This window comes from Centrocercus urophasianus, unplaced genomic scaffold (assembly GCF_019232065.1).
Source record: "Centrocercus urophasianus isolate 14NV4802_14NV808 unplaced genomic scaffold, USGS_Curo_1.0 seq_11, whole genome shotgun sequence".
NCBI classification, from domain to species: domain Eukaryota; kingdom Metazoa; phylum Chordata; class Aves; order Galliformes; family Phasianidae; genus Centrocercus; species Centrocercus urophasianus.
Window position 1 is genome coordinate 32,757,317 of NW_024884253.1, and position 17,568 is coordinate 32,774,884.

A 17,568-nucleotide genomic window follows, 5' to 3' on the forward strand; every position below is an offset into this window, starting at 1 on the left:
TTTCTACTTTGTCCATAACAGCCCATAGCTCTGTTGTTAGGAAACGACAGCAATGGTCAATGGGGAAGTGATTTGTGTTCTGCAGCACAGATCCAGCTCCGGCTTCCCAGCTGGCATCAGCTCATCACTTCACACAGATACAACCCTGGCCGGAGTCACATTTCTCCCCAGCCCTCGTCCACTCAACATCAGCCTTTCACAGGCTATTTCAGTCTGCTGCCTCCAAGTTCATCTGGCGGAGCAGAGGAGTACGAGTGTTTTTTTCTCCAGGACAATCCTTAGGTCTGCAATTCAAAGGAAAGGCTGTTTTTAAGGTTATTCTCAGCATATGACTTCACATCATGTCAAAGACCTGCTTAGACTCTGTCCCAGGTCCTTTGACTTGTTTACATGTTTTCATCCCTCCTCGTCCTGAGGGTCATTCCTCCAGGACAGAGTAAAGCTGGGAGATAAAGGATCGAGGTTTATGCTATTACAGTTAAACAGAAATATGTGGTGTGGAAGCAGGAAGGTTTTCAGACAGCAAAGCATCACCAGACATAGTGGAGCACCTGCTTAGCACATGGACTGTGAGAGAGGTAGTACCTCTGTCCGTTAGTCTTTTTTTTCTGCTGTATTTCAGTTTTATCTCTGTTTTCCTTTCATGTCTTCCTCTGCCCTGCAAATGCTCTTTAGATGTACAGCAAAACCAGCATGACTATTCATTTCTGAATGCTGATGCCTTTTTTCTTTGAAAATCAGCTTAGAAGAGCAAGTTCCTCTTTTGGACATTTACCAACCAAATTCTTTCCCTCACTCCCTCACATGTGTTTCATGTGAGCATGGAAGAACACAATGACAGCAGCTGGCAGAAGTGCCTTCAAACCAGCCAGGAATTGAACGAAAACGATTTAAGCTATGATCAGAGATGCCATCCATTGTGACATTGTGTTCACTGTACCAAGCAGCAGTATATTAGGTTAATATTCTTTTAGATTGTTACTTCAAGAACCATCTCAAGCACATCAGCCTGCATCTGTATGTGCAGTGTTGAGTCCCCATCTCCCACCATACTGCAGTTGTTTCGCTTTCCAGGAGCCAGCCTTTTCAATTCTGGCTGAGAGAAAGCAGAAAAGGAAATGGGAAACAGTGAGTCATTCGGCCACAGAACAAATTAAACTTCTGGTACCTCTTCAAAGGCTTTGACCTTGCTATCAAAGGAGAGCCATGGTGCTTTCGGAATAATCCTCAGTCATTGGCTTAATTCCAGCTCACAAGAGAGAGAGTTTTGGGTGGATATCTTGCCCATCACTGGGTTTTTTATCAGACCCTCCAGACCAACATTTTGAGGAATGTCAGGAATCAAGCCCAGGGGCTGAAGTCCTATTCCATGCCAAAGAACATTCCCAGTTACCTCTGTCATCATACCTCAGCCACTCTTATTCTCCAGGTACTCACCTTGCTCTTGCAGCCAACATGGCTGCAAGAGACATGGCTATCGCTGACCTTTCAATCACTCCAGGGAAGTACAAATGTCCCTTTATCAAGTCAGGTGTCACCCACTCAATTATCAACTAATCTTGAAGAAGGTGACAATTCTCCCACACTCCCTCTGGTGAATCATGAAATTTTCTTTACACTGACCCTCACAGGTTACACCAGACTGGAAATGGAGAAATAAAGCAATTGAATGGGCCAAAATACAGAGCAGGAAACACCTTCTTCTAGTGATCCTGCTTTAATCCTTTTCCTTACTTTATAGCTGGGAATCATTTCTGGGGGAAATATGTCTGTTTCTGTTCTCCAGCTTGGGCTGCTGTTATCTCCATTCCTTCCCAAGTCTCACATGCTGCAGGGGTGCATTTACTTTCAGCTTAGCAAGAAAACTGCCACAAGCTGACGGATGGGTATCTCTGCATAGTCCCTGTGATGTCTCTGTAAAACTGGAGAGAGAAAGCTGGCAGAGGAAAACATAGACATGAAGATATGAAAAGCAACATGGTGAGGAGCAAGAATGCATGTAGGCACAGCTACAAGCCCCAGGATGTCTTATACACTGAGTCAGCACTGCTCTTATACACTGAATAAGCTCTTATACTACTGATACCCCAAAGCCCTGCATAACTCTCCTACCTCTTCCACTTTGCAGCGTCACAGCAACTTGCTTCCACACTTACAGCTCCTTTATCCACTTCCACTAACACAATGGATTGAAAATACATGTCCTGTGAACAAAAGAGCAGTCTGCTGCTCAGGCAGAAACAGCTCTGCTCTATCCTGACCCCAGAACTAACTTGAATCAAGACATTCCCTTCAGAACAAAGCTTGTGAGGCAAACACATTTTGCCACAGGCCCATAGGAGTAGTGACAGCAGGCAGAGGAAAGGAGAGATTGTTACATTTTTTACAGAACAACAATGGAAAGGGAACAGAAGGAAAAAGGAAAATCGTGGCTTTTCAGCTTCAAGCCAGTGTCTTTCCCATCATAGAACTCTCCCTTAGCCTTTCAGTCAAGGTACTGTTGGCTGGCCAGGTAATGCTAAAGGAATGAAGTCATTCATATTTTTGCTGAGAAAAAGGGTCAGCGTGTCCCATCCAAATAGGATGAGCTCCATGTTAAATCAGGGGACCTCCCTGGAGTGAATTTTTTTTTATTTTTTACAAGGAAATTAGATATGAGAGGCGCTTCGTTCCCCTATGAAGAAACACTTCTTGGTCAACATAGCCTGAAGTATAAGGTGTGGAGGAAAACAGGAGGAAAATAGGCTCCCTGCTCTCTGCTCAGCGTGTCAAGACAGCCTGCAGCAAAATGCCAGGATAGGAGGGAATGGCCTTGCTGATTTAATCTTCAAAGCAAGTAACTGAAGTCTGGTTTTCTCTCATTTCTCCACCTACCTTTTTAAAAGGTTTATCTGTCTTGACAGCTGTAAGCAAATGTTTTTATTTGCATTTTGTCTTAACCTGTCTTGAATTAAGCATGATTTCAGTGTAATTGGATACAAATGACTCGTTCCTTGCCAAAGGATGTGGTAAATCTCCACATAGAGTTTGGGGCACCTTACAAGTCTCTCAGTTGCCAGCTTGTTCTCCACAACATCCAAAGTATTACTGCATGTGCCCTCTCTTGGCTGCAAGACCCCCGTGCTGAAGCAATAGCCAGAAGGTCTCTTCTAGAGATGGGAGAAAGAAAGGCTGTCAATGAGAATGGGTTCAGATGCAAAACTCGGGAGCTTCTAGGGAGCTGCTGGAGGATTTATGGGGCGGTGAGATAGCGTGGTTCTTGCTTTATGGGCTGAGCAAGAAAAAAGCAGAAAACTCCCTTCAGTGAGAAAAGAAGCTACAATAGGAAGTTTAGGAGCAGCCACCAAAGTGTTTAGTAGTATGCTGTCAGGCACATGTCCTTCCCTGCCTGCACCCCCCTTTTCATTTCTTACCTGCATTAATTCCTTCCCCTGGCCACTAGCCTGTGTTCCTTTTTACGACTCCAGCTTTCTCCAGGCATGACCAAGATTTTGCCTGAGGCCATTATTTTTGGCTGTAGCCCTGTCTGGGCTCTGAGCAAATAGGTGGGATCCAGACATTCTGCCTGGCCTAGGCGGGTGGTGGAGGACATGTCTGACTGCCAAGTGGGAGAGTAACTGTGAGTCCAAGCTACCCAGCTGGGAAAAGGCGCTACTCCTACCTTTACAAACTTCTGTTTGCAATTACATTTTTCCTGTTACTAAATGCCTAGCAGCAATTTAGACATGTTCACACCCTTTCATTCACTTTGTGGTTTTCCATGATTAACCCAGGGGAATAAAAGTTAAACCCATCTGCAGAAGAAGAGCTATTTGCAAGTCTCTGCTTATGAAGGGGCTACTCAGCACCCACCTCCCTGCAACGGCCTGAGGCAAATTATGAGGAATCTGTCCTCATCTTCTCCGCCCACCTTACTAACACATGCAAAACATAAGGAGAGCAAGAAGGAAAACAGAAAGAAGATAGAGATAACAGATTGAAAGTAAGGTGTCTGTGGAGGCACACAGTGGCTCACCTACTGGATACCTTCTCCACTTTTTGTGCTTTATTCCCTGGGCTGCCCAGCTACCCTACTCCCAGTATCTGTCTTCTGCTTTGTCATCTCAGCATGACCTCCTGTTTCACAAGCAACTGCAAGCAGCTGAGCTGCTCTAGTCACTGGGATTGGGGAGCCCCTGCCTCTCTCTCCTTCTTTGCACCACGACTGGCTGCAAGGTGTGGTCCTCCTGTTTGCACCAAATGAGCTGATTCACCTCTCTTGCCTGTGGGAAATTATGCACTTTGCTAAATTATCAAATTGACTCAGATGCTGGAAGTGTCCACAGACAACTAGAGTGGGGACAAGCTGAGTTGTGAGGCTTTGTGCAGTGGAGGTGAAGCAATATCTTCTACTCTGAATCAAGAAAGTGCTAGAGTGGCCTGCCCTCTTTGCTATCCAGAACATAGTATGTTTGGTATCACACAAGATGGTCCATAACTTGAAGGAGCATTCATAAGCAAGTCAAGCCTTTTCTTCAGAGAAAATAGATCTTCTCACCATCTGTTTGTGTGTCCAACATAAGGACAGGACTTGTGGCTGAGCAGAGGGCCTACATCCATGTTCAGTCACAGTCCAGAGCAATGTTTGCACCCAAAACCACGTCCCTACACCGGAGCCTGTTCAGGAACTATCCAAAGTGAAGGATGAAACTAAACCAGCTTGTTCTTATCAACTAGGCTAGGGACTTGCTCTAACTTTGCTGTGGCACCATGCAAAGCACAGCAACACAATGCTCAGGGCTCTCTGCTCATGGCAGCAACCTGACAAAACCACCACTGCTGAGGGAGGGACAGCAGCCATGTGTGTTCACAGAGGGCTGTGCTGACTAATGTCTGTCTCCAGCAGCTACTGGCACTTTCCCTGGCAGTAGATGGTGTGAATCTCACCCTTCTCCTACGGAATGGAAAGAAGAGCCATTCATGTCTTACCATGTTCCAAAATGTCCAGCGCTTGCTAACTCTTTGCCTAATTAAGCTAAAGCTAAACACCACACAGAGCCTGCTTTCAGCAGCTGGGCTCTCTCCAGAACAGGCCTGTGTATGTCAGCCTTGGACAGCTGTAGAGAAAGTAACCAAAGAGCACCCAGAAGCTGTCACAGGAGGGCTGCCAGCAGCTCACCAACACCCAGTCTGCTACTGCTGCAGGCAGAGTGTCCCCTAGAAGTTCTAGAAGTCTTTCAGTTCTTCTAGCTCCTAGAAGTCCAAAATGTTATTAAACTCCGAGGGGATCCCTGTCTCTCTCCCTGGGTTCTCTCCACCCCGAACTGGCGAACATCACTTTCCCCTCAGTGACGGGGACACGGGGACCCCGAGACCAGTTGTTGCAGCGCCTCGCCCCGCCCTGCGACCCAACACCGCCCGTGCCGTCGCCGGCGCCCGGGGCCAGTGGCGCAATGGATAACGCGTCTGACTACGGATCAGAAGATTGTAGGTTCGACTCCTGCCTGGCTCGTTGGAATTTTTTATTTTTTATTTTTTTAATATATTTTATTTATCATTATTTTTTCTCTGCCAGACCAAGAGGAGCATCCAGCCCAGTACTGGCTGGTCCTGCAAGCTGCCTTCTGCCACTGGTCCTTTCCCACTCAGATATCTAAATGACGCGCTTACTAAACTTCTCTACTATCCCAACACTAGATATGCAGTTATTTAAACACAAGCACATCCTAGACATCTGGAAAGCTGAGCCAAACAATTATATTAATACATTAATTTAATAGGGACATAGCTCGAGAGGCTAAAATCATCACAGAATCCTTAAGGTTGGAAAAGGCCTCTTAAAGCATTGAGTCCAACCATCAACCCATCCCCACCATGCCCACTAACCATGTTTGTGAACGCCACATCTACATGTTTCTTAACACCTCCAGTGACAGTGACTCCACCACCACCGTGGACAGCCTGTGCCAGTTCCTCAACCTCTTTCTTTTGCAAGTCCTGAGGTCAATACATTCAATGCATACTTCTTTTCTGTTTTTGTGGTTTTTTTTTTTGGTTTTTTTTTGAGGTGTGAGGGTGCTCATTTCCTCTTTGTTTTTCTGTCCTGGCTTTCATTCCAATGAACATTTATTTATTTATCTTCCCCCATCTTGCACTTCATTACAGGTAACATACAGTTACACAGAAAAGCATTTGTATCTATACTTTTGGGTAGGAGAGAAAAAGCGTCTGGCCTCAAACTGGCCAGCTTGCAAGATGCAGAAGAGATGAGATTCTGAGTGTGCTTTTATTTTGTGCACTACACCTTAGAAACAGGAACAAGAGGAAGTGCCAAATGAGTAAAAAGGAATGCAAGAGTTTGTATGAACTTCTGAAGGAAATAAGGGGCAAAGATATTTATGTACAAAAAAAGGTGAATCTTAATCATGAAAACCTGCTCTTATGGGCCAAGGTGGAATTGGTGCCCTGTCACACACTGGAGAGTAGCAAAGGAATGTTTTGGATTGTAAATTCAGATTTGACTGTTGGTGTGTGCTGGTGTGTAAGATGATGGACACTGAAGGAAATGGATGTCTCCCCTCATTCTCTGCTTTCCAGATGCCCCTGTTGCTCTGCTTTCCTCCTAGGTTCTTCTTAAGAGGTGTGTACTTGCATCATGCTGTAAGGAAAAGGAGATGTGTATACATAAAAAAGTACACCTAAAAATATGAGTACCTAAAAATGTACTAATTAACAGAGTCCTCATCTTGGGCCAGTGGTTCAACGCATAGTGTTTAACTTCATACTACAAGCCTGGAGGTTTGACTCTGGCTGAGCTTGATCTGTTTGTCTGCTGACTGACAATTTTCCTGCCTTTCTTATTTCCAAAGGTAGCAGGCCTTCTTTGCACTTGTATCTGAAAAGCACTCTCTCACGTGGAGAACATTCATTCCAGGTCCTTTTGAAGGAGAAAACTGCCTTTCTTCTCCTACAATGCAGACACTCAGACGTCCTCTTTCTCAGCCAGGAAGTGGCTTGTCAAGTGTATTCTTCTGCACACTTGTAGCACCTGTAATGAGAAGACATGAAGGAAAAGAGGGTAAAGGACAGCAATATAATAGAACATAAGACAGGAAGAAAAAAAAAAAAGCAGAATATGAGTGCTTTATTATTCAGCACATGCCAAGCAAGCACACTACCACGTGTATAATGGATCCCTGGCAGGGAGCAAGCACTCGGCTGGCCTGGAGCAAGGCCCTTTTAAACTGCAGTCAGCTTCTGGCGGGTAACAGCTGTGGGAATGCGAGAATCACAAAACTCTCAAACTCTCCCCAAAAAGTAGGACAAAAATGTCACGTCTCCTTCGAGCCGGAATCGAACCAGCGACCTAAGGATTCCCGCAGGGATCAGCACTACAGTCCTCCGCTCTACCAGCTGAGCTATCGAAGGGACCTACGTAACAGTTGCCCGCGGCCGCCCAACGTCCCCGCCCCTCCCTGCGCGTTGTGCTGACCATGCGCATTCTGCAGGCAGCGGGCCGGCGCATGCGCACGGCGGGGGTGCCCCTCATTGCTGGCAGATGTGCGCGTGCCAGAGGGGTGGGTTGACGGTGCCACGCGGTTCTCACGCCTCTGTTGTCGTTCCGCGGCACTGCGCGGGGCGCAGAGTACGACCTGGCGCCGCTGCGTACCGCCGTAATGCTGGGGCTAAGCCAACAGCTCGCTGAGGGTGTGGCGGCTCGACACTGTTTCTTGTGCGGGGCCAGTGGCGCAATGGATAACGCGTCTGACTACGGATCAGAAGATTGTAGGTTCGACTCCTGCCTGGCTCGTTTCGTTTTGCCGCTGCGTCTTGCCTTGCAGCTGCTTTGTGACCAGGTGACTGCGGAACAGATGCTGAGCCTTCGGCGGTCTCCTCCGAGTTGGCAGCAAAACCTTCCTTGCTTGTGTGGTGTTGGGAGCACAGCGCCGTTTGACACAATAAAAAAGACACAAAAAAGAACCTATTTTTTTCCCCTTAAAGACACAACTCCCAAATTGGGAAGTACCAGAACGCGGCTGCCGGTGGCTGCGCTAGAGGGTCCGGGAGACAGTTCTCCGCTGGGCGCGCACCGGTACTAAGAAAAGAGTTCGTGATAAAAGAAACCAGCTTTACTATGTGTGCAAGTCAGGGAGGGGAAAAAGAACGAGCCAGGCAGGAGTCGAACCTACAATCTTCTGATCCGTAGTCAGACGCGTTATCCATTGCGCCACTGGCCCGACATATTTAGGGCTTTTCCCCACTGCATCCTAGAGCCCATCAACCCCGGACGCTTGGGCCGCCGCCTTCCTTCTTCACGACCTCCTCTGTGTAGCCTCGGCACGCGCCGCATCTCCTCGCGCTCCCGCCAGCTCCTGCCCCACCGCACCACGAGCGCAGGGTGCAGCCAGTTCCCTCAACAGAATCTTGGGATACTACGCATGCGCCGCTGGGCCACCGCTAAGTACGTTGATACATTGTGCTGGAGCGCCAATCGCCATGTCCCTTCGATAGCTCAGCTGGTAGAGCGGAGGACTGTAGTGGTGCTCCCTGCGGAAATCCTTAGGTCGCTGGTTCGATTCCGGCTCGAAGGAGACGTGACATTTTTTTCTTTCCTCATAGTATATGAGGCCTGGCGCTGTTCCTCCTACACCACGGTTGTCGGTTCACCCGAGAAAGTGCTTATAACTAATTACTCTTTAAGCTACTGCTGGTTCTTTGTTTTTCTCTGACAGACCCGCCCGCACTGTAAACCCAGCCTCCTAAAGGCTCACTGTGACGCTCTGGCAGCACTGGGAAACGAGAGGTGTGCTTGCTCCAGTTGACCACAAACACTCCCAAGGCAAGTAATGGCTTGCTCTGAGAACACCTGTTGGCATTGTCCCAGTTAATCAGGATGTTGAAGTGGATGTTGAAGTTTCACGTTTTCTCAGAACCTCCTCTGCCCCAAACATTCTGACTGTGTGGAACCTTGGTGTTTCCATGCAGTAAGACATTGGTTCCATATTCAGTCAGGTGCCCCCCAGTGCACGGTGACATCCTGCCCACCTCTCAGAACCGTTAAAGTTGGAAAAGACCTTAAGATCATCTAGTCCAACCATCAGCCCATCCCCACCATACCCTCTAAGCACGTCCCTCATGCCACATCTATGTGTCTCTTGAGCACCTCCAGGGACAGTGATGCCACCAGTCCCATGGGCAGCCTGTGCCAATGCACTGCCACTTTCGGAGAATGATTTGTTACTAATATCCAACCTGAACCTCCCCAGATGCAACTGAAGGCTGTTACCTCTCATCCTAATGCTGTTATGTGGAAGAAGAGGCTGACCTGCCATCTCCCCAGTCTCCTTTCAGGCACTCGTAGAGAGCAATGAGGTCTCCTCTAAGCCTCCTCTTCTCCTGAATGAGAGCCTCTCTCTTCTGTTCCTGAATGAACAATCCCAGCTCCCTTAATTGTTCCCCATAAAACCTGTGCTGCAGATACCTTCAGTGCCCCTCTCTGGACATGTCCTGCAAACAGCCACTGGTGTGGCTGCACGTGGTGCCTGACCAGGGACAGCATTTCCTAAGTTCTGCACATCTCCATATATTTTTAAAAATGATTTTATTTATTAAAAAAAAAAAAAAAAGCAAAAATGCAATTAAAAAAAAAAAAAACCTGAAATCATCCCCATATTGTAGGTATTAATCCTTAGGGAAGGAAAAAAAAAAAGCGATGAAATGAAATGGAATGCACTAATGTTTGATGTGTCTTGGATTAAGCAGAGGGGTTTACTGCACAAGGACTGCTCTGAAAGAAATGGCCCACAACATTAGAGGCGGATGTTTGTGGTCAGGCAGTAGAAGTTTAACCTTCCTGCCAGTATTCTATTACATTTTGTTGATGTTAGTCCTAAACCCGCTAAGATTTCTTCCATTCTGCATTTTGAGTGAATCTGGGTATGTGTTAATACTCAAGCACTCCAAAGGATGAGATCTTATAGAATACCTCCAAACAAAGCTGCTGCTCCTCATCTATTTTTCAAATGCTTGAGCTTCTGTGGTCACAGGGGCTGGATACCATATTAGTGGGAAGCGCTCCTGTCCTGTTCCAGGCCCAGGTTATCTGTCACTCTGTGCTGGTTCTTGGACAGATGCAGAATCCCCAGTTGAGCTCCCAGCCCCAGGGAGCTACAGGAGCTCTGCCACAGTCTCAAGCAGCAGCATGGACCCTGTGCTGGTGGTTATCTTTCCAGATGGGCCCTTATGCCAGCACAGCTGTTGCATTGCATCACTTCAACCCCCTGCTGAACTTTTAGACAAGCATCCTGCATTGTGTAAAGGACGCTTTTGCAGTGTGTGGCTACACCCCTGGTTGCTTTACATAGATCTGCTGCAATCCAAGACCCAAGACCCTGTTCCTGAGCTGCAGCTTGTCAGGTTGCAAGGCCTTCCTTTCAGACAGCAGACTCAAAGGTTGCTTCATCAGTTACTGCAGTGAAGTGGTTGATGGTTTGGAAAAGTAAAGGAGTGCTGCAATTTGTATGTGCAAGCTTTATTAGTCAGAGGCTTTGACAGGAAAGGTAGGTTGGAATACATTGCACTTTACATCCAAAGAAAAGCAGCACAATAGAACCAAAAAATTGAGGAACTGTACATTTTGAGAAAATTAATGGGTGTGTGACTGAATTTTACATAGAAACAGGTCATGTAAGCACAGCTGTGTTCCCTTTAGCAGCTTTTTTGAAAAGCAAAACAAGTGAACCCACATGGAACAGCTGAATCCTGAAATCCTTATTCATCCTTTCTCCACATGTCCTCAAAACGGCCGATCCCGACAGCAGGGAGAGTGGCAAACGCTCTGCTACCCTGAAATCCACCTTGTCTTTTTGAAGCCAAACAGTGGGTTCAGGTTTTCAAGCTATAAATCCAGAGGAACCAACTCAGAGGCTCAGCCAATGGTTTGTTTGGGGTTTTTGGCTGTCTTAGAAAATACATTTTGTGGTTCTTCTGTTCAGATCCTCATGTCAGTAAAAGGGCTTTGCAAACATGCAGCAGCTCGCTTGTATTTGCATCACTCTGCAAGTTAGAGTCATAAATCTTTCCCAAGCAAAATCTCTTACATAGAAAGAGTGAATGAGAATCACATGACTTACGGTACTTCTCCAGCCCATGGAAATCATTTCCTTGATTTCAGTAAACTTGGGATCTAGCACATACACTGGGGTCCTGAGGGCTATCAAGGGTGTTGTGTGTGAATAAAATTGTCAAAATGCTTTTACTAATCTGGGATTTACCCCTCTTTTCTTGGCTTCAGGCCTGATCTGTGGCTGTTGGTGAAACCAAGGCTGCTTCCATGGAAGCAGGACGAGGGACTTCACAGGTAGAAGATTTCCTTGAGGACAATGTGAGCATCAGGTGGCCCCAGTGCCCGTGCCTGGAGAACAGACATGTACTCTGAACTAGAGTTGATGGATTTTTAAATATCCATGCATTGTGGGAACTTTAAAGAAATGTTGAAAGTAGTGCTTCTTGACTTGGAGTGATTGCTAGTGCTATGAAACACACTCTTTTCTCATAAATTTAGCTGCCACTAAATGACATTTGATGTGAAAGGTGAGAATAGAAGGAAGACAATAATGTTTCACAACCACAGAATCCAATTTTAAAGAAGAGAATAAGATTTTTGACTAGCTGTACGTTGACTGGTCTCTATATTTAGTGGTACATTACTTCCCCCTTTGGGCCACAGCACTGTGATTAGAGGAACAAAAATAGCAAATGTAGAGAACTGACAGTGATTGATGTAACATGATCGATAAAATGAAATTCATCTGTCTAAGCCTTAAACTACTGTGTTAAATGAGCGAAGTTCTAAGTTTAAGATCTCAGAGTTTCTTCTTTATCTCTTACAAATTAGGGGTCTCATTTCTCTATGCTTGCTTTAGCTGTACCCACATGTAACTCCACTGATTTGCATAGTGGTATACACCTGATTCATTCTTCAAAAAAGCACAGGCATCACATTTTTGCTCAAAACTGAGTGTTTTGTGTACTCAAGGATATCATTGTCAGTGTGCTTCTCATCCCTACTTCTTTATTTAAAGCCATGCAATATGTTCTTAAAGCCCCTGTGCTGGGGCGGAGAGGAGGACCCAGGCTCACCTAAGGACAAGCACTGCGAGGAGGATGCTTGCTCCTCTGCCCTTCCAAGTCCTCACTGTCCCACAAAGCAGCACACGTGGCATGGATGCCATCCCAATGCCAGCAGGGTGGTGTGGACAGTGGCCAGGGCACCGTGCAGTGAGCAAGGCCGCAAAAAGCTCTTGGCTGAGTATCAACTTCCAGCACACTGCAGCTGCAAATGGAAAAGCTGAGGCTGCATGGCATGAGCAGCAGACCTATCCATGCAGGAACGGGAAAGCTTTGTGATGGTGGTGGGGATATGAGAGCCCAGGGCCAGCAACTCTCTCCCTGGGGTGTTTGCAGCTTGTACAGGCATGGTCTGCACATGTGCAGGAGAACATGGAGCCTACATGCGTATCATTCTGGTTGATGCTTCTGGGTTTGGAGTCATCTGCTGTGTTACCACCACCTAAATGACCCTGGAGCACATCACCTTGGCTCAGATTTCCAGTTGCCAGAATTGGGCTGATATCACTAAGGTGTTGCCTGCTTTCCAGAGAGTGCTTCCACTTTGCAGAAGCCCCACCAGCCTTGCCACTGATTTTCCTTTGAGGGAAATCTTCCCCAGGGCATAGAGAGATGGGACTGGTGTGTCTGGAGAGGGCTCCAGACCATGTCTGGGAGGTGAAACACCAGCTGAGGGCTGGGGAGAAAAGCAGTTGCAGAGCATTGCAGAGGGAAGATGGTGCCAAAAGGGCAGTCTGAACCAGTGAGATCTCTGCACTGGCTGTAGGCATCTCTTTGCAGAGAGTAGACCAGAAACTACTTGCAGTGGCCTAGAGGGAGATTCTGCCTTGACAGGAAATTACTCTGAGGTTACTCTTGGTTAGTTACAGGAACAGGCTGCAGAGCTTGTCACACGCTTTTCCTTGCTGTGACACTCTCTGGGAAGCACCACCAGGCTGTGTGTGCCGGCTCTAGGAGTCTGTGCGGTAGCTCCGATGGCTGTCCCCTATGAGCTGCGTCTTTTCAGTTGCATTTGTCGGCTGAAGCACAATAGGAGTTTCTCCATCTAAACAGAGGAAGGAGACAAAAATTACTTGAAGAATCCTTCACTTGCTGTCAAAGTCAGACTTCTTTTTGGCACCACAACATTTCATCTGCTGTCCTGGCTTACGGCTTAATCTTGGCTTCAGAGACTGCTGTGTGCCTGCTGAAGAGACAGTGATGTTCACACCGTGTCCACAGATGCTCTTACACCTTGTCCAGGCATAACAGCAGATTTCAGAGTGCCTATTGCTATTGTTATTAAACTGGGCAATGTTTTACATGGTGCTTTGTGGAGGTTGGCAGGTAAGGGTCTCTGCCTGTTCCAGTCACAAGTGCTTGTTCCTGCAAATGTCGGAACGCACAGTGCTGCTGTGACTCAGCAAGCACTGACCTTGGCAGCGTGTGCAGGAGTGGGCCAGGAATGAGTCTGGAGGAAGACCAAGTTAAAAGTGAAGTAAAAAGAGAGTTAAAAGGAAAAAAAGTGTGAGCAGTAATGTGCTTGAGAGTGAAGAAATCAGACATCCTGAAAGCCATCAAGCTATATAAAAATGTTAAATTGCATTCTGAAGTCCTATGTAATATATTTTCAATAAGATTTTGAGAACTATTGTTTTGATGAGTCTGGAACTGCCAAGAACTCATATGATCACTATATGACTTGGTATTTTGCTTTCTCATTCCATTCAGTTATACACTTGGTTTCCCAATATATCTGTAAAAAAATACATTTGTTGCAGAGTGGAGAGAAGCTCAACCCTTGCAAAGTTCCCCAATGGCTGTTTGTTCACTCTGATGATGAATAACATTTATGTGCCTTTCTTTTGGGCTTCTTTCCAAGCCACCTTTTTTGAGCTTGGGTCTCAGAGAGTGCCTCTTGAGGATTCAGCAATTTTGATGATGGTGCTTTCATATGAAAATCTTTGAGCTATCTCTCTCTTGAAATTAACACAGCATTTAGAGTAATTGAATACACATTATGACCTTTTTTCCCCATATGATGGAGTGCTTAGGAAAAAAATTGTAATCTGACATTTCCTCTTGTTTACATGGCAGTTGATGGGATGAATCATGGGCAGAAGATGTAACGTACAGAAGTAACTTAACCCCGAGCAGGAACCTAATGGCATGCCATACGGCTTCCCCTCAGTGCGGGCAGAACTGCTTTGACTCCTACAATGTGAAAGGCAAGGATGATTAAATGCTGAGCAGCTTCTCTGTATGGGCAATTCCTAATTTAGACACAAGGACAAAGACAGACATGTTTCATAACTTCTAAAAGTACATGAGTAATTAATTCTTAGAGCTCAGTGCGGGTTATCGTTAGTTTGGCAGTTCCAATCCATTTTTAAGTTGCTATGTATTTTCCAGTCTTCTGAGCAGCATTCACTCCCACCCTCCGCTGCCTCCAAGTTGTTCATTTCTTGGAAGATCATTTATGGAGGGCTGGGACCAGCAGTTAATGTTGCTGTAATACCCAGATGTGCAACAAGGGAACAGAACCCTCTGCAAATATGTTGTGTTGCTTCCAGCTGCTCCATGGACAGTCCTGAGCTGACACCTTCCATAAATATTTTGCTGCCAGGACCTTTCTAAGATGTATGGTGCTTTTTATCAGAGCAGGGACCTCTGGCATAATAAACTGAACAAATATAGCTTGTTAATGGAGAGCTGCAGAGTGGAGGTGCAACAGAATTCGCAGTTTAAACTGCTTTCTATAGATAGCTCTTGCTCACTGTTCGCCTACATTGGTATCATATGGAGAGCGGAGGAGACAATGAAGTGCTAAAACTGATTGCTTCTGAGTTGTGAAATTATTTTGTTGCTCAAGTTCTTATTCCTTTTTTCTTCTTTTCTCTTGGATTTCATTTTCTGTAAAGTGAAAGTTGGTCTAGAAATGTCGTGTGGTGATAACAAAACAAGAGAGGAGGGCAAACCTGACAAACAGTTTGAGTGCATCATTGAAGCACCAAGGCAATCCAAATTCAAACGTCCTCTCACTTGGGGCCACAAAAATCAGCAAAAGGGTTGTCTTCAACAGGAGCAAAATCTGGCAACCTGCAGCGTGCGTGCATCTGAAAATAAATAAACATCACACGCCCACACTGCAGACATGTGCATGATGCTTCCCAGTGCCAGTGTCAGAGGGTCTCAGGTCATCTGTAAAACTGTGGTGTGATACAGATTACTGCATTTAATGCTTTTTTAATGTCATGTCTAAACCTCCACTCCCAGAACATGCATACTGCTTTTTCTGAGCAGAATAGTCAGCTCCAAGCAGCTCCCACTGAGCACAACAAGAACTGGTGGAGTTGCTCTCAGAGGATTTTAGCATCAGGAATTGTGATGTCTTACTTCTGTTGCCTTCCTCGGAAGAACAAAGAATGACTATCAAATATTTGGATGTAACAAAGTACAGCCTTAGTTTCAGAATTCACATTTTGACCTCAGTAAGAAAAGTTCTGGCTAGTGATAATATATACACTGGGTACAGCGGGAAGCAAATTAATCACTAGCCAGAGTGTTCAGTCTGTGGGTAGAGGGCATGTGAAGAATTTGGATTCTTGTATCATTTCCTCCTCCAAAATAAAATCTGCTGCAGGACTGATTACATTTGCTTCTCAATTACCTATGGGAACATTTCTAATCATTACATAAAAGATGTATTCATTTCTCTGGCTCTAAATTTGAAGATGTCTACTGAAAAAACCCAATGTGCAACATTCTAAGTCACCTGAATCCTTTTGACCAGAATCCCTAAGTTCTGGCTGGGGGAAGAGAGAAAGGAAGTGCAGTTAAAGTCAGTTAAAACTGATTATCCTTCATCTTTCTAGATCATAGAATCATAATATCATAGATTGGCCTGAGTTGAAAGGGACCACAATGATCATCAAGTTTTATGATGAAGTTTTATGATTATGCTACGTGCAGGGTCACCAACCACCAGCCCAGGCTGCCCAGAGCCACATCCAGCCTGGCCTTGAATGCCTCCAGGGATGGGGCATCCACAGCCTCCTTGGGCAACCTGTTCCAGTGTGTCATCACCCTCTGAGTGAAAAACTTCTTTCTAATATCTAACTTAAACCTCCCCTGTCTCAGTTTTAAAACCATTCCCCCTTGTCCTCTCACTATCCACACTAGTAAACAGATGTACCCCCTGCTGTTTATATGCTCCTTTCAAATATTAGAAGGCCACAATGAGTTCTCCCCATCTATTTTCCTATCGGTTGCAGAAAAGATGCTCACGTCATCCTCTGTCATGAAGTTTTATCTTTTATTCTTGATTTGTTGTTTTATTTTCATCTAACTCTAAAATGTGTAGAATTCTACTCTAATTAAGCAAGCTGGTTTTGATGGGCAAGAAAATACAGCAAGACTGAAGAGAAGTCCAGGAAAGACAGAAATAACTCAATTTCTTCAGGCCCCACCTATACACTTAATACTGTCTTCAAAGTACTTAATACATACTGTCACTTTGCTAAACATACACTCTTTTTTTTTTAAATGGCTATTTTGATGAGACTTGCTGGGAGTAAAGGTATAGGATGATGGCCTAAAATTGCAGAACTTGTGTCAATAGACATCACCAGTACCAAAAGGAGAGACAATATTTTTTCCTGACTCTGGGGAAATTGGTCCTGGATTTTTGGATTTTTGGGGGACATCAAAATGCCTGCCAAATTTAAAAAAAAATAAAAATAAAAAAGAGAGAGGCATGCAGAACTAAAAAATGTTATCCTTACAAGTTTTACCTTCTTATTTCAGACTTGATTATAGTGTCATAGATTCATAATAGATTCACAAGTATCAAGACTAAGTTTATGTTTGCAGTTCTCAGGTGAGATCACAAAATCACAGAATTGTTTGGGTTAGAAGGGATCTTTAATGGTCATCTAGTCCAACTTCCATGCAATGAACAGGGGCATCTACAGCTAAGTAAGGTTGCTCAGAGCCCCATCCAGCCTGGCTTTGAATGTGTCTCTCTTAATGTCTTACAGTACATTATATTTATTTAAAGCAATGCATTGTGTTTATAAATGTTCCACTCATTTTCTAGGGGGCCTTTGCAGTGAGTGGCCAAGTATGATCAATTTTTAAGCTGACTATATTTATTGTGATATGCCTGTAGGCAAAACCAATCTAAAAACAATATTCACTGTCATATTGGCTATATAAATAGCATTTGTTTCAATAAGGGTTTTGTGACATATTTATAGAAGGGTAAATTAGTGTGAAAAGGGAGGAAAAAACTCTTCCTGTTAAGGAAATGCGACATTTGCAGTTGCACTGTGCTAATTTAAGCATAATAAACGTAAGAATATAACAGCATAAGGCCTTCCACAACAATGGAAGCAAACAAGGATGAGCTGACTGCTTAGGTCTTTCCTCAAAACAAAACAAAACAAAACAAAACAAAACAAAACAAAACAAAACAAAACA

General features: G+C 45.1%; 1 protein-coding gene and 5 non-coding genes across 6 annotated transcripts in view; 3 read left to right on the plus strand and 3 right to left on the minus strand.

Annotated features, from left to right (window-relative positions):
• Positions 1 to 5,418: 5,418 nt before the first annotated feature.
• TRNAR-ACG lies at positions 5,419 to 5,491 on the plus strand. The gene has a single exon. It is a non-coding gene; the product is annotated as a tRNA-Arg (tRNA).
• A 1,826-nt stretch (positions 5,492 to 7,317) lies between these two features.
• Positions 7,318 to 7,407, minus strand: TRNAY-GUA. Its single transcript is given in 2 exon segments — positions 7,318 to 7,353; positions 7,371 to 7,407. It is a non-coding gene; the product is annotated as a tRNA-Tyr (tRNA).
• Positions 7,408 to 7,716: 309 nt separating this feature from the next.
• TRNAR-ACG lies at positions 7,717 to 7,789 on the plus strand. The gene has a single exon. It is a non-coding gene; the product is annotated as a tRNA-Arg (tRNA).
• A 354-nt stretch (positions 7,790 to 8,143) lies between these two features.
• TRNAR-ACG lies at positions 8,144 to 8,216 on the minus strand. Its single transcript has one exon. It is a non-coding gene; the product is annotated as a tRNA-Arg (tRNA).
• Positions 8,217 to 8,480: 264 nt separating this feature from the next.
• Positions 8,481 to 8,570, plus strand: TRNAY-GUA. Its single transcript is given in 2 exon segments — positions 8,481 to 8,517; positions 8,535 to 8,570. It is a non-coding gene; the product is annotated as a tRNA-Tyr (tRNA).
• A 4,488-nt stretch (positions 8,571 to 13,058) lies between these two features.
• DNAJC5B (DnaJ heat shock protein family (Hsp40) member C5 beta) overlaps positions 13,059 to 17,568 on the minus strand; it is a 12,426-nt gene continuing 7,916 nt past the window's right edge. The window contains exon 4 of the mRNA XM_042835535.1: positions 13,059 to 13,153. Within this exon, the coding sequence (XP_042691469.1) occupies positions 13,059 to 13,153 (95 nt within the window). The remainder of the gene's footprint in view (positions 13,154 to 17,568) is intronic.